Source organism: Equus przewalskii, chromosome 17 (genome assembly GCF_037783145.1).
Source record: "Equus przewalskii isolate Varuska chromosome 17, EquPr2, whole genome shotgun sequence".
NCBI lineage: Eukaryota > Metazoa > Chordata > Mammalia > Perissodactyla > Equidae > Equus > Equus przewalskii.
In genome coordinates, this window is record NC_091847.1 from 61,602,901 (window position 1) to 61,619,355 (window position 16,455).

At 33.7% G+C, this 16,455-nt stretch overlaps 1 protein-coding gene across 1 annotated transcript in view; it reads left to right on the forward strand.

The window, feature by feature from the left end:
• ZNF804A (zinc finger protein 804A) overlaps positions 1-16,455 on the forward strand; it is a 277,701-nt gene that overhangs the window by 210,658 nt on the left and 50,588 nt on the right. Inside the window, exon 2 of the mRNA XM_070581636.1 lies at positions 3,143-3,286. Within this exon, the coding sequence (XP_070437737.1) occupies positions 3,143-3,286 (144 nt within the window). The remainder of the gene's footprint in view (positions 1-3,142; positions 3,287-16,455) is intronic.

Consider the following 16,455-nt stretch of genomic DNA (forward strand, 5'->3'; position numbering starts at 1 on the left):
GCATGTCGCCTAACAAGGGCTGATTTTTGTGTTCATACATTTTAAAAAATGTATTATCAGTGGCAATAGATATGACTCCTTTCCCTTATGACACACGTACAATAACCAGCCCTTCTATTCTAACATTTTCTAGAATACAGCACTGACTCTCTACTACAGTTCATATCAACTTGAAAGTTCTAGCCCAGAATGTTCCTTACTGTGTAATCTATTGCACCCTTAGCTGTAGCTATACTGTATTTTTTTTAATATCTTAGAAGAAGAGAGAGATAGAACAGGAGAACAATTGTGTGTCAAAATATTAGCAATGATTTTATTTACATGAAGTTCTTATGAAGATTTGCTGTCATATTCTTGTAATGTTTCTATAGTTCTGAGCAGTTTTTTCAAAATGTGCAGTATAATTTAAATATTTCTCTGAAAAATAAGTTCCAATGAGGAATAAAACAAAGAAAGGGAAGACGTATAGAATAAAAGAGACAGAGCAACATCAGATGATGGTAAGATACGGTCCTTAGTGAAACCCTATTGTGAACAAACTAATTGAAAATATTAGACACTTGTAGTTATTTGAACACATTGGCTGGATTTTTGGTGATAAGAAATGATTGATGTTTCTTTATTGTTTTGTTTGTTTGGGTCTGATATTGGTTTATTGGTTTTGTGATTATGTTTTTAAAAAGTCCTGTTTTAGAGATACATACTGAAAGATTTGCAGATACCGTTAGATGAACTTGGGAATTTCCTTAAAACCTATGTAGGGCAGAGGAAAGGATGTGAGATAGGATAGGATAAGATGAAACCAAGTTAGCCTGGAGTTGATCATTGTTGAAGCTGAGTGATGGGTATGTGGGGGTTATTACACTGCTCTCTCTACTTTTTTATGTGCTTAAGTGTTTAAACGTAATGAAATGCTATGGACAGGATTATTTGGGTTCAAATATGGGCTGCACATTCCTTACCTGTAAAATGAGGAAAAGTCCAGAATATACATCTCTATAATTTTCATGAGGATTAAATGAGTTAATACATCTAAATTCTTAATCAGTGACTGACCCTAAACAAGCCCTGAATAAATCTTACCTATTATTTTTAGATTTGTTTTTCTCTTCAAACCTGGGTGAAGGCTAATATTTTTGGAGAATGCAATTTACGTAAGAATCTCAGTTGGCTTTACTCAAAAATTCCCTATGTTTGTGGAAAGAATAAGTGGGAAACAATTATTGCTTCTCTGGAGGAATATCAGTCTTAGGAAGAAAAAATGCAGCATAATAAGAAATAACCAAATATTTAGAGAGATGAAGTAGCTTAACTGTAATTATAATTAATGGAGAGAATCAACTAGTTTGCAAAGAAATTGCTGTTCAAGAGTATTATTTTGAGAACTAATTCAGCTTTGAACCAAAAATTATTGCCATTATAATATAACTCATATTGATTGGAATTTTATCTCTGCTTCACACACTTTAGCCATGAAATCATAGTACTTAATTTTTGTTTCATTTAAATTGGCTAATCCACAAAGTATTATTTTGAAGGTTTTGTAAAATTCAGAAAGTAGTTTAGGTCTATATGACTTGTTTTCAAATTAACTTTTTTAAAACCTATTGGAAGTCATCAAGAAAATAAGAGAATATTTCACAAATCTGCTGAGAAATGGTAAATCAATTATTGAAGTTGATGGAATCATGTATGAACAATTTGATTTTGTAATTTATCTCTTCTTGCACTGTAGTTGATAAAACTAATAAAACATAACAATAGATGACCACCTTTAAAGTGAGAAAGTGGAGAATATATTTATGGATTATGGCAAATGTACTTATTGATTACTACAGAGTATACACAAACAACGGTGAACATTATGATATGTGATGTGTGCACAAATATGTAGTACAATAATACAATAATATAAGGAAAGTATTAGTCATTCATTAAATTACAATTAACAAACCTCTTTTAAATTTTGTAGAAGTAATTTAAACATTCAAACTATGAGCCCTCTCCAGCCTCTATATTTAGTGAAAGGACAGTTGTCATTGCCATAGAAAAGACTGTGTCACTTCATCTCCACATCCCAGCGCTTGAGTGAATGAGTGTGTTACACTAGCACATAAGAGGCCTGAAAATATGTAGTTATTTTGAATTTTAAAGGAGTTGAGTATGAGAGAATCTGTAAATTAGTAACATAATATATTCTATGGTAGAGATTGAAATTTAGGTTTTCTTCATATCAGCACTTCAGTGAAAAAGACTTGGACTGTGTCTCAACAAGTAAAATTTATTCATGTCTAGCGATGTTAACATTTAAGGAGGTATGAAATAGCAAGTAAATTTAGATTTAAGAAAACCTAAAAGTTACAGCCAAACATTTTGCTATTTTATGCCTTGTAAATGAAAGCTAATGATAACTGACTGCATTTTTCATTTTTTCCGGGGTTTGATTGTATAACCATCTTTATTTACTGTTAGCGTGATGAAAGCAATCTGCTTACACAGTTTAATCCTTTTCAGTTTAGGTAAATAACTTGAAGAAAAGAATCTCATTTTCTAAAGACGAGAGACTACTTTAAAGTTCAACCTAAATTGATATGAGTCAAGATGAAAACATTAGTGGGATGAAATCTAGTTGGGATGAATAAGTTACTCTATAGATATTTAAGGAAACAAACAAGCAAACAAAAATACTGAGCTTGAATACTGTACATCAGTATGGACCCCTTCAAACGGGGCACATTTTAGATGTTGTTTAGAATTTACAAGTTTTATGTTAACTAAGCCTTTGCCCAAAATCAACAGTGGAATCAACATAGCTATAAAATTTTCATTTCTTTTCCTATGCTAACACAGCTTGGAACTTGTTCAAGCAAAAGCTTCTGTTTCTTTCTATGGTTTGCTTTCCTTCTCTCTGTTTGTGCTATCCTTTTCCACCATTTTTATTTTGGCTTCTTCTGTTAATCTTTTATTTTATTTTAACTCGTAATTTCTTCTAACTTGGTTTGCTGGTGTTTGCTTTATTTTTCTCTTTGTCTCTTATAGTCTATTTCTAACTCTAGTTATTATACTAAAGTTGACAACTGTCAGAACAAAGTCAACTCAGGGGAGAGCTAATTGCTTCCTTCCTTTAAATTGTATTTTTCAGGACTACGCTGAGAAGGAGAACACCATAGCGAAAGCCCTGGAAGATCTGAAGGCCAATTTTTACTGTGAACTCTGTGACAAGCAGTACTATAAGCATCAGGAGTTTGACAATCACATTAATTCATATGACCATGCTCACAAGCAGGTAAGAAAGAGATGTCAAAAAAATCTAATATTTCTGAACTTTTGTAGTAATTTTAATTGTGTAGATTGTATGAATATGATATTTTTATTAATTTTTCTTTGTTATACAGTTTTTAAAGATGTCATTCTGGGATGATGATTTGATGACTTGTAGGAAAAGATACTGTTTTTTTTAAAGCAACAAAAGCAAAGTCTGAAATAAACGACCAACACAAAGAAATACCATTCAGTTGCCTTTCAGTGACTGATAGTATTTTAAAAATTATATTCTATAGGTGGTGATCCTCTATCTATATTCAAATTCATTAATTTTTAAATATTTAATCAACTAATGCATCAAATATAAATGCATTTATTCACAGTTCTTTATAAAAAGCATTTTCCATTTAAACTACCATAAAACATGAAAAAAAACTTTGGTATGGTAAAACTAATGCAAGATTATTGGTTAAATCTTAATATGTATAATATGTGTAAGTACTTAATATGTATAAGAGTTTGTTTATTTTAATATTATTTTCATTTCCCTATCTGTTGTAAATCCAAGATTGATTTTTTTGAGCATTCTATGTAAAGATGAGTTTCAAACAATGATGTCAGAAATGAAGTTAATAATACAGGTTCCATTTTCTCATATGCCTTACATTTATCAATGCAACTTCATATGTTGTTTAGCTAACTTGCTATGATACAGAAGTTTTAGTTATCATCAATTTATAAGTGTTTTCCTTTCTGGTCATCACTGGCAAATATCATCCCCATATCGCTTTGGTATTAATAAAAGACACATTTTTACTCCATGAATTTGCACTAAATTTCCATTGTCATTAGTTATTTAACATAAGCAATAAAGAGTAGGGGGAAATGATCACTTTAAATGCTTCTGAACCAATTGTATATATTTTCTTTTGCCATCAATCCTTCCATTCGCTCAAACCGACAAAACTGTGCTTGGGGAGGCTGTTGTAGGAGAAAGTTAGCTTTCATTTACATGCATCATTAATTAATGCACACTAAACTTAATGATCTGCCCTTGCCTTTTTTTCCCTGGTAGTAGATCCACTGGCACACCAGTTAAGGGAAAAGTTTTGATAGAAATATCATTCCTTTTCTTACGTAAAAATGCATACATATAAATATATCGTTGCTTGATCTGAACATTAAAATTCATCAGGAAATAGTAATCATTTCACTCTACAGTTACTGCCATTTGTTTTATGAAAAGATTCTAGAGTGCTGTTCTTGATGTGGTAAATCTGAGAAAGTTGTTGCTCTGATTTTTCCTAAGTATCTAAAAGCACAAGATGTGTTATTACACGTTTGCTTCATTGTGTAAACTAGGTATTTGGAAATCTGTGTGTGTATGCATGTGTGTATGTGTGGGTTTTTTTTTTTTTTTTTGAGGAAGATTGGCCCTGAGTTAACATCTGTTGCCAGCTATCCTCTTTTTGCCTGAGGAAGATTGTCCCTGAGCTAACATCTATTCCAATCTTCCTCTATTTTGTATGTGGCAAGCCGCCACAGCATGGCTTGATGAGCGGTGTGTAGGTCTATGCAAGGGGTTCAAACCTGCAAACACCAGGTCGCCGAAGCAGAGTGCACAAGGTTGACAACTACGCCAATGGGCTGACCCATGTTTATGTGTGTTTTAAGTACATCTTACCAACAATTAGTATCCTTTGTAGAAGAATGCTGCATTTGGCCATAGGTTGCCTGGAAGATCAAACTCAGGTTATCATGAGGACCTTTCCAGTTCCATATTCTTAGTGAAGTTAAGATACTATGTACTGTACACAGATAAGCCAAGGGAATTCAAGCTGCATCTCGGTTGTTATTTTGAAGGTTCAGAGGGTCACTTTTGATAATGCTTAGGAGCATCAGGCCCTAGAAACCGATATACTGTCTAAATGGCCATGAACTCTGGCAGAAGGCAGTCTTAATTGGTTAATTTAACATGAAACAATGTGATAGTAGCTGAAAATATCTAATATCTACATGATCATTACATCCCCCACATAGGATAGTGGCACATCTTTGAGAGTGTCTTCCTAGAGAATACTGTCCCTTTTCTGGGCAAAGAGCTAGCCCCTATGACAGCTATCTATGTTTCTACCACATGATTCCAACACCTTGGCCACTTTGAATGAAGTAGAAGAGGACAAAATTTGGAGATAGCCAATTCAGATTTTTTTCTCCTGAGAGCTTGAAGTTGAAATACAAATAAAAAACAAATCTGTTTACTGTCTGACTATAGCTGTACCTAACGCTTGAAAATGTAATTCTGTGGCATGGCTAAGTGCTTTGAAAAGTTGAGAAAGTCGGTTTGTATAAAGACAGAACAAAACAAAGGTACAGAGAAAGAGGTGGAAGTAACCATGTGACAATTCAAAGAAAGTGAGTATGGAAGTAGCAATTTTGATTCTCAGTGGCTTTTGGATAAAAACAGTTTTACAATAATTTATCCATAGATCCTATCCTTGGATTCTGAGAGATGTTTCAGCTTGCTGCTAATAAGTGAACTTATAGGGGGAAAAATGAAACTTCAGCTTAATACTTATTGTTCTTGCAATCAAAAAAAGAAAACTATAAAATATTCACCTGTCTGATGAGTAAAACAATCTTTTTGGTTTCCAATAGGAAACACTTCCACACAAATCAGGTATACCCAAAGTCCACATTACCAGCATTTAGAATTCAAGTACGGAAACCTATATGTGGTTAGGACAATTCTTGAATGGAATTAGAAAAGGACAAATTGGCCACACATCTGATAAATCCCCTCCCGACAGAGATATGATTCCAAGGGCCACCAGATACCGGGAGAAAGAGAGAAGTTATTAGTGGAATAAGTCCCAGCCCTGCCAGTTACCCGCCGTGAGTAAATAAGCAAAAGTTCTGTGAACTCAATTATTCGTTCGTAGGAAGAATAAATGAGAGAGGCACATGAGTACATTTTGCAGTGTACTTGCAAAATAGTAAAAGCTCAATATTTAATTAGTTTTGATAATTACTACTTACTAAAATTTCTTTTCTCCTAGTATGTCTAGGACACTGACAGTTTGCCTTTGAGACTGCCTTTGTTTAGGTTTCCCAATAATGATCTATTTTTGCTTCAAAAATGCTAATAGAGTCTAAAACACATCCAGGTAATCTTGGCCTAAGAGCTGTTTTACCTGCCTCATATATCCTTGCAAATCTATGTTATGACAGAATATGTGTTGCATTTGAACTCTAAGCTTCAAAGAAAATCTTTTTCTCTCATCCACGTATCTTTGGTTGACTTCAAAATGTCTCTCCAGCTCTTATCACTAAGACTTGCTAACAGAGTTTAAAAAAGGAAGAGGCACAAGTGTACGGAGGTGATCACAATATTTCACAATTTAGGGTTCATTTTTGGAATATTTTCTTTTTAACTTTTAAACTCGAAAGCCATTGGATTGTAACCCTTTAAGAGCAAGGATTATTTCCTTTATGTCTTTATCTGTCACAGCTTTTAGTGTAGCATCTAGCACAGTTTAGACCCCAATCAGTGCTTCCTGTATATAGGAAGAGTCATATTCATTTTGAGATTTTGTAATAGGTCGCAGTTTCGAGGTAGGTAAGAGATTCAAAAGAATAAAATGATCTATTTATAGATTTATACTTATGTGAAACTGTTTGCAAGGAAAATATTATTTTTGAGCATGGAGTGACTGTTACGAGATGGATGAGTTATTTGAACTCTTCACATTCAGGAGTATTTTTCCTTCATAACAGTGATGTTATAATACAGCGGTAGTTTAATATCATATATTATGTGCATTCTTCCAAGGGCTTTCTATACATAAAACTAATCTCCATGTATTTTGGATTTATATTGTGAGTGGTTTTGTTTTTAACCTGAGAAAATTATTAAGAGCAAATAATTATTAAGAGCAAAACTTTTGGAAATACTTAGAGGTGTCACTTTCAGTAGGGTAGCACACAAGATCCTCCAAAGGACCCTTGCACTACAAAACAAATAGCTCTTGCACAATACAAATTTTGTATTGAATTGCTGAGTTTCTAGAAAGGATGATATCTCCAAAGAGCCATTCCACCGCCACGGGGTGGGTAGGGTGCTGAGGAATGGGAAGCTACTGGATAAAGCTGGGTTATGTAGTAAGAATAGCCTACAGCATGTGAAACTGAGTCAAGAGTAAATGCCACTATGTGAGCTTCATAGTCTGGAAATGTACTGTGGAGACAGCAGTTGGTAAACTCTGACTAAGGCCTCTGGATTAAAATGAATACTGCCCCGAGTTCCTGACTGAAACACACCCAAACTACTCTGGGAAAAAAGCAACCTCAATTTAGATTTTCCACTGAATGTGATTAACAAAATAGAAGATAACAATCAAATATTAAAACACACACAAACACACACAAAGAGGATAATGACTGAGAGTCAACAGCACAATAATTACTTGGATATTGGAATACTTAAATATAAATACACATATAAATCTATATACTCACATATATATATATATATATATATATATTTTTTTTTTTCTGCTTTATCTCCCCAAACCCCCGTGTACACAGTTGTATATCTTAGTTGCAGGGCCTTCTAGTTGTGGGATGTGGGACGCCGCCTCAACATGGCCTGACGAGTGGTGCCATGTCCGCGTCCAGGATCTGAACCCTGGGCCACCGCAGCAGAGCACGCGGACTTAACCACTTGGCCACTGAGCTGACCCCTCACATATATATTCGTTTCATAAAATTCAGTAACTATTCAAGAAAAAATTCTTTTTTTTAAATTATTTTCGGATGTACATCATACTTCTAATTCTGTGTACATTACATCATGTTCACCACCCGAAAGCTAATTATAGTGCATCCCCTCACATGTGACCCTAATCACCCCTTTTGCCCTCCCCCCTCCCCCCTTCCCCTATGGTAACCACCAGTCCAATCTCCAATGCTATGTGCTTTTTTTTTTTTTTGTCGTTTTTATCTTCTACTTATGATTGAGATCATATGGTATCTGACATTCTCCCTCTGATTTATTTCACTCAGCATAAGACCCTCAAGGTCCATCCATGTTGTCACAAATGGCCGGATTTCATCATTTCTTATGGCTGAGTAGTAGTCCATCGTGTATAAATACCACATCTTCTTTATCCATTCATCCCTTGATGGGCACCTAGGTTGCATCCATGTTTTGGCTATTGTGTATAATGCTGCAATGAACATAGGGGTGCATGTATCTTTATGCTTTTGCATTGTCAAGTTCTTGGATGAAAATCTCTTATTAATAGTAATATATATGAATGACAAAATTTGTAAATAACTTGTGATATATTTACAAAATGCAAAATTATTTTGGAGTGCAAATAAACTAACTATAGGTAAACATAACATGAAAGAATCTTAGAAATATAGGATTGAGACAACAAAAAGTTGCAAAAGACTAGACACTTTTTATATTGTTCAAAATAAAGCAATAATTAATACTATTGTTTTTAAGGCTATAAGCATGTGATTGATCTCTCTTTGGAAAATGGAAAGTGCTGAATACAAAACTCAGGATAGTGGTTACTTCGAGGGGCGAAGTAGAGTAATGTGATACCAAAGGAGCATATGAGTATGTGAAATATGTTCTAATTCCTAAACTGGGTGGTGGAATCAGGATTATTCAACTTAGTACAATGCTTCGTATAATTGCACTCATCAAATACTACAAAGAAAATTTTTAAACGAGCAAATATCATGGTCAAACAAATATGTTCTCAAAGTCTCTGAAACTGTTCTATCATAGTTATAGAAGCTGTCTTAATTGCAGTGAAGTAGTAATTGAATAGTAAATAGAGAATTATAGTTAGGGTTATTATTAACTCTTCCATGTGCCATTCAAAACTTTCACCATTTTTTTTTAAGTAAACAAATCTCTCTCCTGTTTAATAATTACTAGGATCAACGTGTTTGAAATTTGATTTTATTAAAGTTCAACCAATATCAATAAAGTTTTCTAGGAAAAAATTTAAAATGTAGAGGTACATTTCCATTGCTCTTTCTCTCTTATTGTCTTCTGACGAGGCTAGCCTATTACTGTGAAAAGTGCACAAATTTTCCATCATACTTATGTTTTTACAATACACTTTATTCAACAGCCCAGAGAAGTACAGAATTTTGTTTACACACATAAAATATAATTTTAGACATGTAAATGACAGTTTAAATGAAAATTATTATTTTAAGCTGCATACACATACAATAATAATTAATTTATTATTTAAACATAGGAAATAGTTTTCCATAATAGGAAATACAGTATTTTAAGGATAAATATGCATCCCAATATCCTAGGGCAGTTTCACTTTATACCCATCATCCTGGTTTAATTATTAATTGTATCTTTATTTAAGATAATAAATAATATGATTGCAATAGATATGTTTATGGAAAGCAGCAACATTTTTGGATACTTTTCAAAAGATGGGAGTTTAAAGGCAATGGTCTAGTAAATCTGACTCTTCATTTTAGTTATATATTTACTCACACTCTGGAATGTCTAAAGGGAATTTTTTTTAAAGTCTAAAATGTCGTTTACTTAGCATATACAATTTTGTTTTGGGGAAACTATGTAAATATACATTTGTTTGCGTAGCAAATGCATTTGAACAGTCAAGAGACCTGAGCACCTCTGACAGGCTCCCTCACGAAGTTCTGTTATTGGGTAAAGCTTTTTCTTCGCTTTCCCAGGGCTCCGCATCTGCATCTATTTACAGAGAGTTCGAACTTGATGACTTTCACTGCCTTTTCTGGATCTAAAATTTGAGAATTCTATGTCATCCAATATAATCCATAGATAAGGCCTATGGGTTCATCATAAATAATCAATATGTATTTAATTCTCAGTTCCACATTTTCCAAGTGATTCTTTCATATGAAAAGATGATTAAAATAGTTCCCAGTGAAGTTATGTCATTCTGAATACTAGTCATTGAGATTTAAAAAAACAAGTGGGAAACTCAGCATCAGGTAAAAAGAAAAGATTTTCCTTTAAACCCTTCCCCCTGTTCATCTGCCCTTAAACTAAAGCCACACTGTGTCTGTCTTCTCACCTGGTAGCCTATGGGCCATTCAGAGTTATTTTCACTGTGAGAGATTTGTCACACTGATGCTATGAAGAGATAGCAAAGGGAATGATTGCCTTACTGCTGCTGCCCCTCAAACATTTTGATTTTTGCTTTAGCAGCTTCAGCGTGTCTGAAATATCTCCCAAAAGGCACTCAAGTGACCTTTACGCAGCGAGTCAAGATCAGTGCTTTGGAGCGTGCTGTTTTGTTCTGCTCCAGGGGAGGTCCTGCTCAGGCTGGGTTGTCGGAATTTGCCGTTCCTGCGGGCACTCGTATTGCTATAGAAATGGAGCCACTTTATTCTCATATGTGAACGTTTCCTAATAATTTAAACTTCTGTTCAGTGATCTGACAGTTGAGAAAGAAATCACTTCTTGATAATACTTGATTATAAATTTGCATCTGCAAAATAATATTTAAAGGTTAAAAAGAAAATATGAAATATAGGTAAAGCAATGCATAATTCAATCCATTTCAAACATCTTCCCTGGGATTTTTCTTGTGGTATATACTCCAAACTAATTGTACTCTTATTTTTTTTAACCATTTTGAGGATGAGAACAAGGAGAGAACATACAATTCCTCCTACAGAGCCTCTCCACCGGCCCAAAATGACTGCCCCCAAGAGAAGCACACATTTGTCTAGCTCATCATGGAACTGTGCTGTTTTGACATTTGAAATTCAAAGCCATGATTTGAATAGAATTAAACTGAAGGTTTTATCTGTTCTTGAGTCTGAGCCAGACTCTGGATAAAATAGTCATCTCTAGTATCTGACCTGATGCCATTTTCATAAACCATCCCCCATGAAGTTCAAGACTCCCTTCTTTCCATCTGCCACCATCTCTTAGGTTGATGGCTGTCTATTGAGTCAATCAATGACGAGGATAGCTAAAAAATACTACAACCTTTAAATGAAGCTTTCTACCCTGTTACCTAAATATTCTTCTCCCAAAAAGAGTAAAAAAGAAATAGACTACAGTAGAGAAATGCACCTAGTTTTAGGGATTTCATTTTATAAATGTCAATTATGCATTGTAAGCCAATAAAAAAATGTTTTTCTACCCCTTTGTGTTTGTTACTACTAAAATTTTTATTTTTCTAAAACAACAACTATAAGGAAACTATTTTAAGCCAAACTGGTGTATCTTTATTTTTATTGTAATGATTATTTACTACCTCTTGGAAGAATATGCTTATTGTAGGTTACATAATGACTTGGTTGGTGGTGTCAATAAAATTGTATACCTCTATTTTACTATTTTATTTTTATTGTGCTGTGTTAATGATGATTTAAGAAACATGTTTTTTGAGAATATATCTATTTTGGGAAATAGTTTATTTGTAGATTTTTATACATATTCTATTATATGGATTGATTTATAGTTTATTTTTTAAGAAAAAAAGAATTTTGAGACAGAGTCTGAGAATTATTCATGACAAAATCAAATTTTTAAGAAGAAAATTGATCCAGAAAAAGTTTAAAATCTAAGATTAACATAATGTGAGAATTTGGGAGCAGTAGTTAGCTTCGACCTTCCTGAGAATCAAATTTTTATCGCCATCTAATCAGATCAAGAACCAAACCTTAAATTATCTGCTCAGAGGATTGTCTCATAATACATTTCAAGAGTCTGCTGGATTCTAAAGAAACTAAAATATCAGGAGTTTTGCTCTTTGTTGTAGGAATTGGAGATGGTATGGAGCAAAGAAAGTTTAATTCCAGCTAAATTGAAGTTTGTGATTAGAATCACCAAGAAAGCTTGAAAAAACACTAACTCAGAGTCTGCTAGAGGACCATAGTATATGTCTTATGTCTGAAGCTTTCCAGGTGAATATGATATGAGGCCAGGGTTGAATAGGAGAGTGGAGACAGCAAGGATCATGAGGTTACTCTGTAAATTGCCATCTGATGACGTGTTGCATGCTTCTGTGATGTGGAGGGATAGCAAAAGTACATTTCTTCTTGTTCCAAAACAATTTTTTGAAAAATAATAGAAAGAAGATGCAGAAAGAAGCAAAGAGAATGGAGAGAGAAGCAGTTAGACATACGTTTTCTGATTTCTTCTCTCTAGGCAATGACCCAGAAAGGGGGAGATTCTTACAAAGATCTGAAGAAAGTAGGACTCTGGAAAGAGAATGCCTTTTGGGCTGCCTGCTCCATACCAGTATGAAACTCAGCCAATATCAAAATAAACCGGACAGCAGAATGTGTTTAAGCAACAAGCTTTGCTGTTTGGTCTCCCTTGGATGATCTATATAAATATACAATGGATAGGGCCCAGATTTTCCCCTTGCCCTTTTGGGGGAACCCAGAAGGCAACTGATTTGAGAGCTGGTGATCTTGCCATGGAGAGGAAAGAGACGTAGGTAGATTACCTAAGTCAATGAGCAGGATGGAGAGTATGACTAAATTCGCAGATGTTTATCTTGCCAGTGAGAATGAACATGGAGTTGAATTTAATTCACCTGAAGAGGGCTACTGAGTCCTCATGCAAGTGAGAAAAAACAGACAGTGGGATACACCAGGTATTGACTTCAGAAACGAAGGCAGCAACACACCCTGTGGTTAGAGAAATCAGGTACTACATATGGAGAGTGTATGATATTGGCTGCCAAAATCTCATGTAAATTCTCTCCTGTCCCTCCACACTCCAGGGAACTAAGAATACTTGGATGGAATAAGTAGAACAAATAGGAAATTAAAGATACTTAGCAGTTATACCAAAAAACTTGTCATCAGTAAATTATCCATTTAAATATGTGTTGGAATACCATTTACTTTCTACTACCTAGTGGGGGATGGCTAAGGTGGTGGGGAAGGTAATTTATTTAGAAAATAAAGAAGTAAACATGTCTTTTCACATCTGTGACATAATGTACAGAATTTTTTCACCCAGCTAAACATTTTACCAATGAGCATTTTATTGTTAATTCTACAAATATACGTGTAGAATTAACAATAAAATGACCAAGCCCAACCAAATTGCCAGGATATTCTAAATTATATCAAATTTGATCACGAATAAATGAAAAATAAATAGTCTATGGATGGTTCACTTAGTATGTTTGCTTGACTACTTTAGTGTTTGCCTATGTTTAAGCATAACATGAACTATTACATTTAGAAGTCTCACCAGCTAGCATCTTATACATAACTAAATTTCAGTAATCTGGATAATTTGTATAAGAACAAATTATATCGATATTTGTACAAACAATAACACCTCATGGAGTACTAGAAATAGAGAAAAAGAAGATGAAGGCAAAAAAAATGTGTATATACATATATATTTGTATATATATGGTTTTTTTATATATTGCAATTCACCTGCGTTCTTCCTTTATCCAAGAATACAAATATTTGCAGTCTTGGTCATTTTGAGGTTGGTGACGTTAGAAGTATTTCATCTCTCTCTGAGCAGCTTTGATGGAGGAGAATTCTGGCAATCACTGCATTTATGTAAGATTGATTTCTTTATTGTGATCACATCCTCTGCAACTCTATCTCAAAGAAACATTTCCTTTTTTGGAATAAATGTTTTGTTTTTTTACTGCATGTTTGGATCATCGATGCTTTTTCAAGTTGTCAGAATTTTGACACTTTTAAAAAAATCTAGACTTTGGAAAAGACATAAAATTGGCAAACACAAGTTATCGTGTAACCTGGTATCATCAGTTCTTCATATGTTGAGATTCTCTTATCACCGTAAAGCATCCTATGGACAGACAACTTCTGAGATGCCATGGATGAGTATCATAATATTTTTATCTAGAAGTCAAGATGACTCTAATAGAAATGTTTATTCTAAGAAAGGCAAGAAATAGGCTTAAAATAATATGGATTATTCATTTTTGAATCACATAATCCTAGCAACTTTCAAATCACCATGGCTTAGAAATAGAATCACTCTTTTCATATTGCATTAGGTAAGGTTCTGGTTACTTTCTCACCATTTTATCCTAAGCACTTAATACAATATCTTTTCCTTCTAAGAACACACATAGCTAATCATTGAGTATTTAAACACTTTCTATTTTCCAATCTTCCTTCTTTTAATTTCACTATTATCTAATCTACTTGAAAATATCACTTTTCCCTACCGATGACATTCTGTTCTCTGCTGTGTGTGTCACCCTGGCTTTGCCTTGTTTTTTCTGGGTGTAATCAGTAGTATTCAAAATCTTTTTCTTAGTGTGTAAAAAATTACCTAAGGACAATTTGAAAATAGTTGATGCTACGGAAAGATAATTCTGCATAGAATTTATCTTGGAATATGTTCAAATATCATTATTTAACATTAAATTATGATAATTAGTACACCAAAGTAATGATGAAATTTGCCCTGAGAAGTAAAGCGGAATTTCAAGCAAAACTATCCATGAATTTTCCCAACCTCCACTCTGTATCTTACCTCTCATCTCCATCTTCTGCCCAGTTGTTGAAAATCAAACACATAAGAAATATAGCATATATGTGTCCATTGGAGAGCATATGCAGAACCCGTTTTCAGGATATGGCCTGCTGTGCCCCCCATCTCACCAAAGCAACCTGCTCTTTCAAATCCTTTGCTCAGCCTCATTCTCTGGTATCTCTATTTGTTAGTGGGTTTTCTGAGCAGAAGCACCTAATTTCAAAAGAGAGGTATGTATGTGAACTTTCAAGAATTTAACCTGAACCTGTACTGCGTTAAGTTTGAACAGCACTGTGTCAGAATCACGGCATCCAGAGCTTCTTGCAAATGCTAATAGCTGCCTACCAATGTTTCAGGCACTGGGAACTCAGGGATATTTTGTTGTTGTTTTGTTTGTTTGTTTGTTTTTGTTAGAGGACTATGAAAAGAAGGAAAAATGGCAGAAAAGGTAGAATATGAGGAGAAAAGAGAGTATCTAGCCTCAGTTCCTCCTGGTAAATCGAATTGTTTCCATACGGTTCTTTTTGTTCAAAGACAAAATGTTAAAGCTACTTATATTTGCATAACTTGCTGTTTATTTTCACTTTTTATTTCATTTAAATACATATATTGCTATATATATATCTAACCATTTTGAGACCTGAAAAAAAAATTCTCACATTTGTTTACCCCAGTAACAAACTAATTTTCTCCTTTCTTCATATTGTGTGCATATTTTCAGATACATACAATTTTGTACACATCATTCATTTTAATATTTTAAATAGAATTTTTACACTTTTTACATAATTTTCATAATAATTGTTTTAATGGATTCCTAATATCCCATCAAGTATTTTTTTTTTTTTTACCTAAGCATTCCTTATTGTTGGATTTGATTCTTTCAATTTTTTTAAGATTCTGATGATCATATTACTCTCCTACTTGCCTCAGATTGTCAATTTTCAAACCTGTAAGATCCCGGAATATGAAATATAGAAGTGATGTTAACATTTCTTGGTTTCATAAAATACCTAGCAATCTAGTGGAGACCTGAAAATAATTTTATAGAAATAATTTTCAAAATGGTCACACATCTCAAAATTTCCTTAAATAACAGTTTTATTTTTGTCATAGTCTAAAGAAATCATTCCCTTTTTTTGATATGGGAGGACTCATTTGATATGAAATTAACTATTAGAAGAAATAAAATAAATTTGATAAAAATTTGAATTTATAGTTTTGTAATACAGGTACTGTGTATGTTAGCATGTATGTATATGTTTATATTTATGTATAGATATAAATATATATTAACATATACTAAAGGTAAACACACACAAATACATATGTCTGTGTGTATGTTTTGGTGAGAAAACTGTTGTCACTGTTATTTTAATGTTGCCTCTTACTCAATTGCATGCCTAACTAAATATGTTGTCCCCAGTAAGTACTCTTTACTCTTTAGCAAACTTTGATATGATATGGTGCAATACTCTCTCATGATTTTACTCCTATTCAAATGCTACCTCCATGTATTGATAGCAGTTTGGAAAATGCTGCCTATGTTTCAGTCGGGGACAGCTGCTTCTATTTATAGGATAAACAGGGGTATCAATGGGAAAATGGATGATACCTCTTTATTGATGTTTCCCAAGGCACCCAAAGGT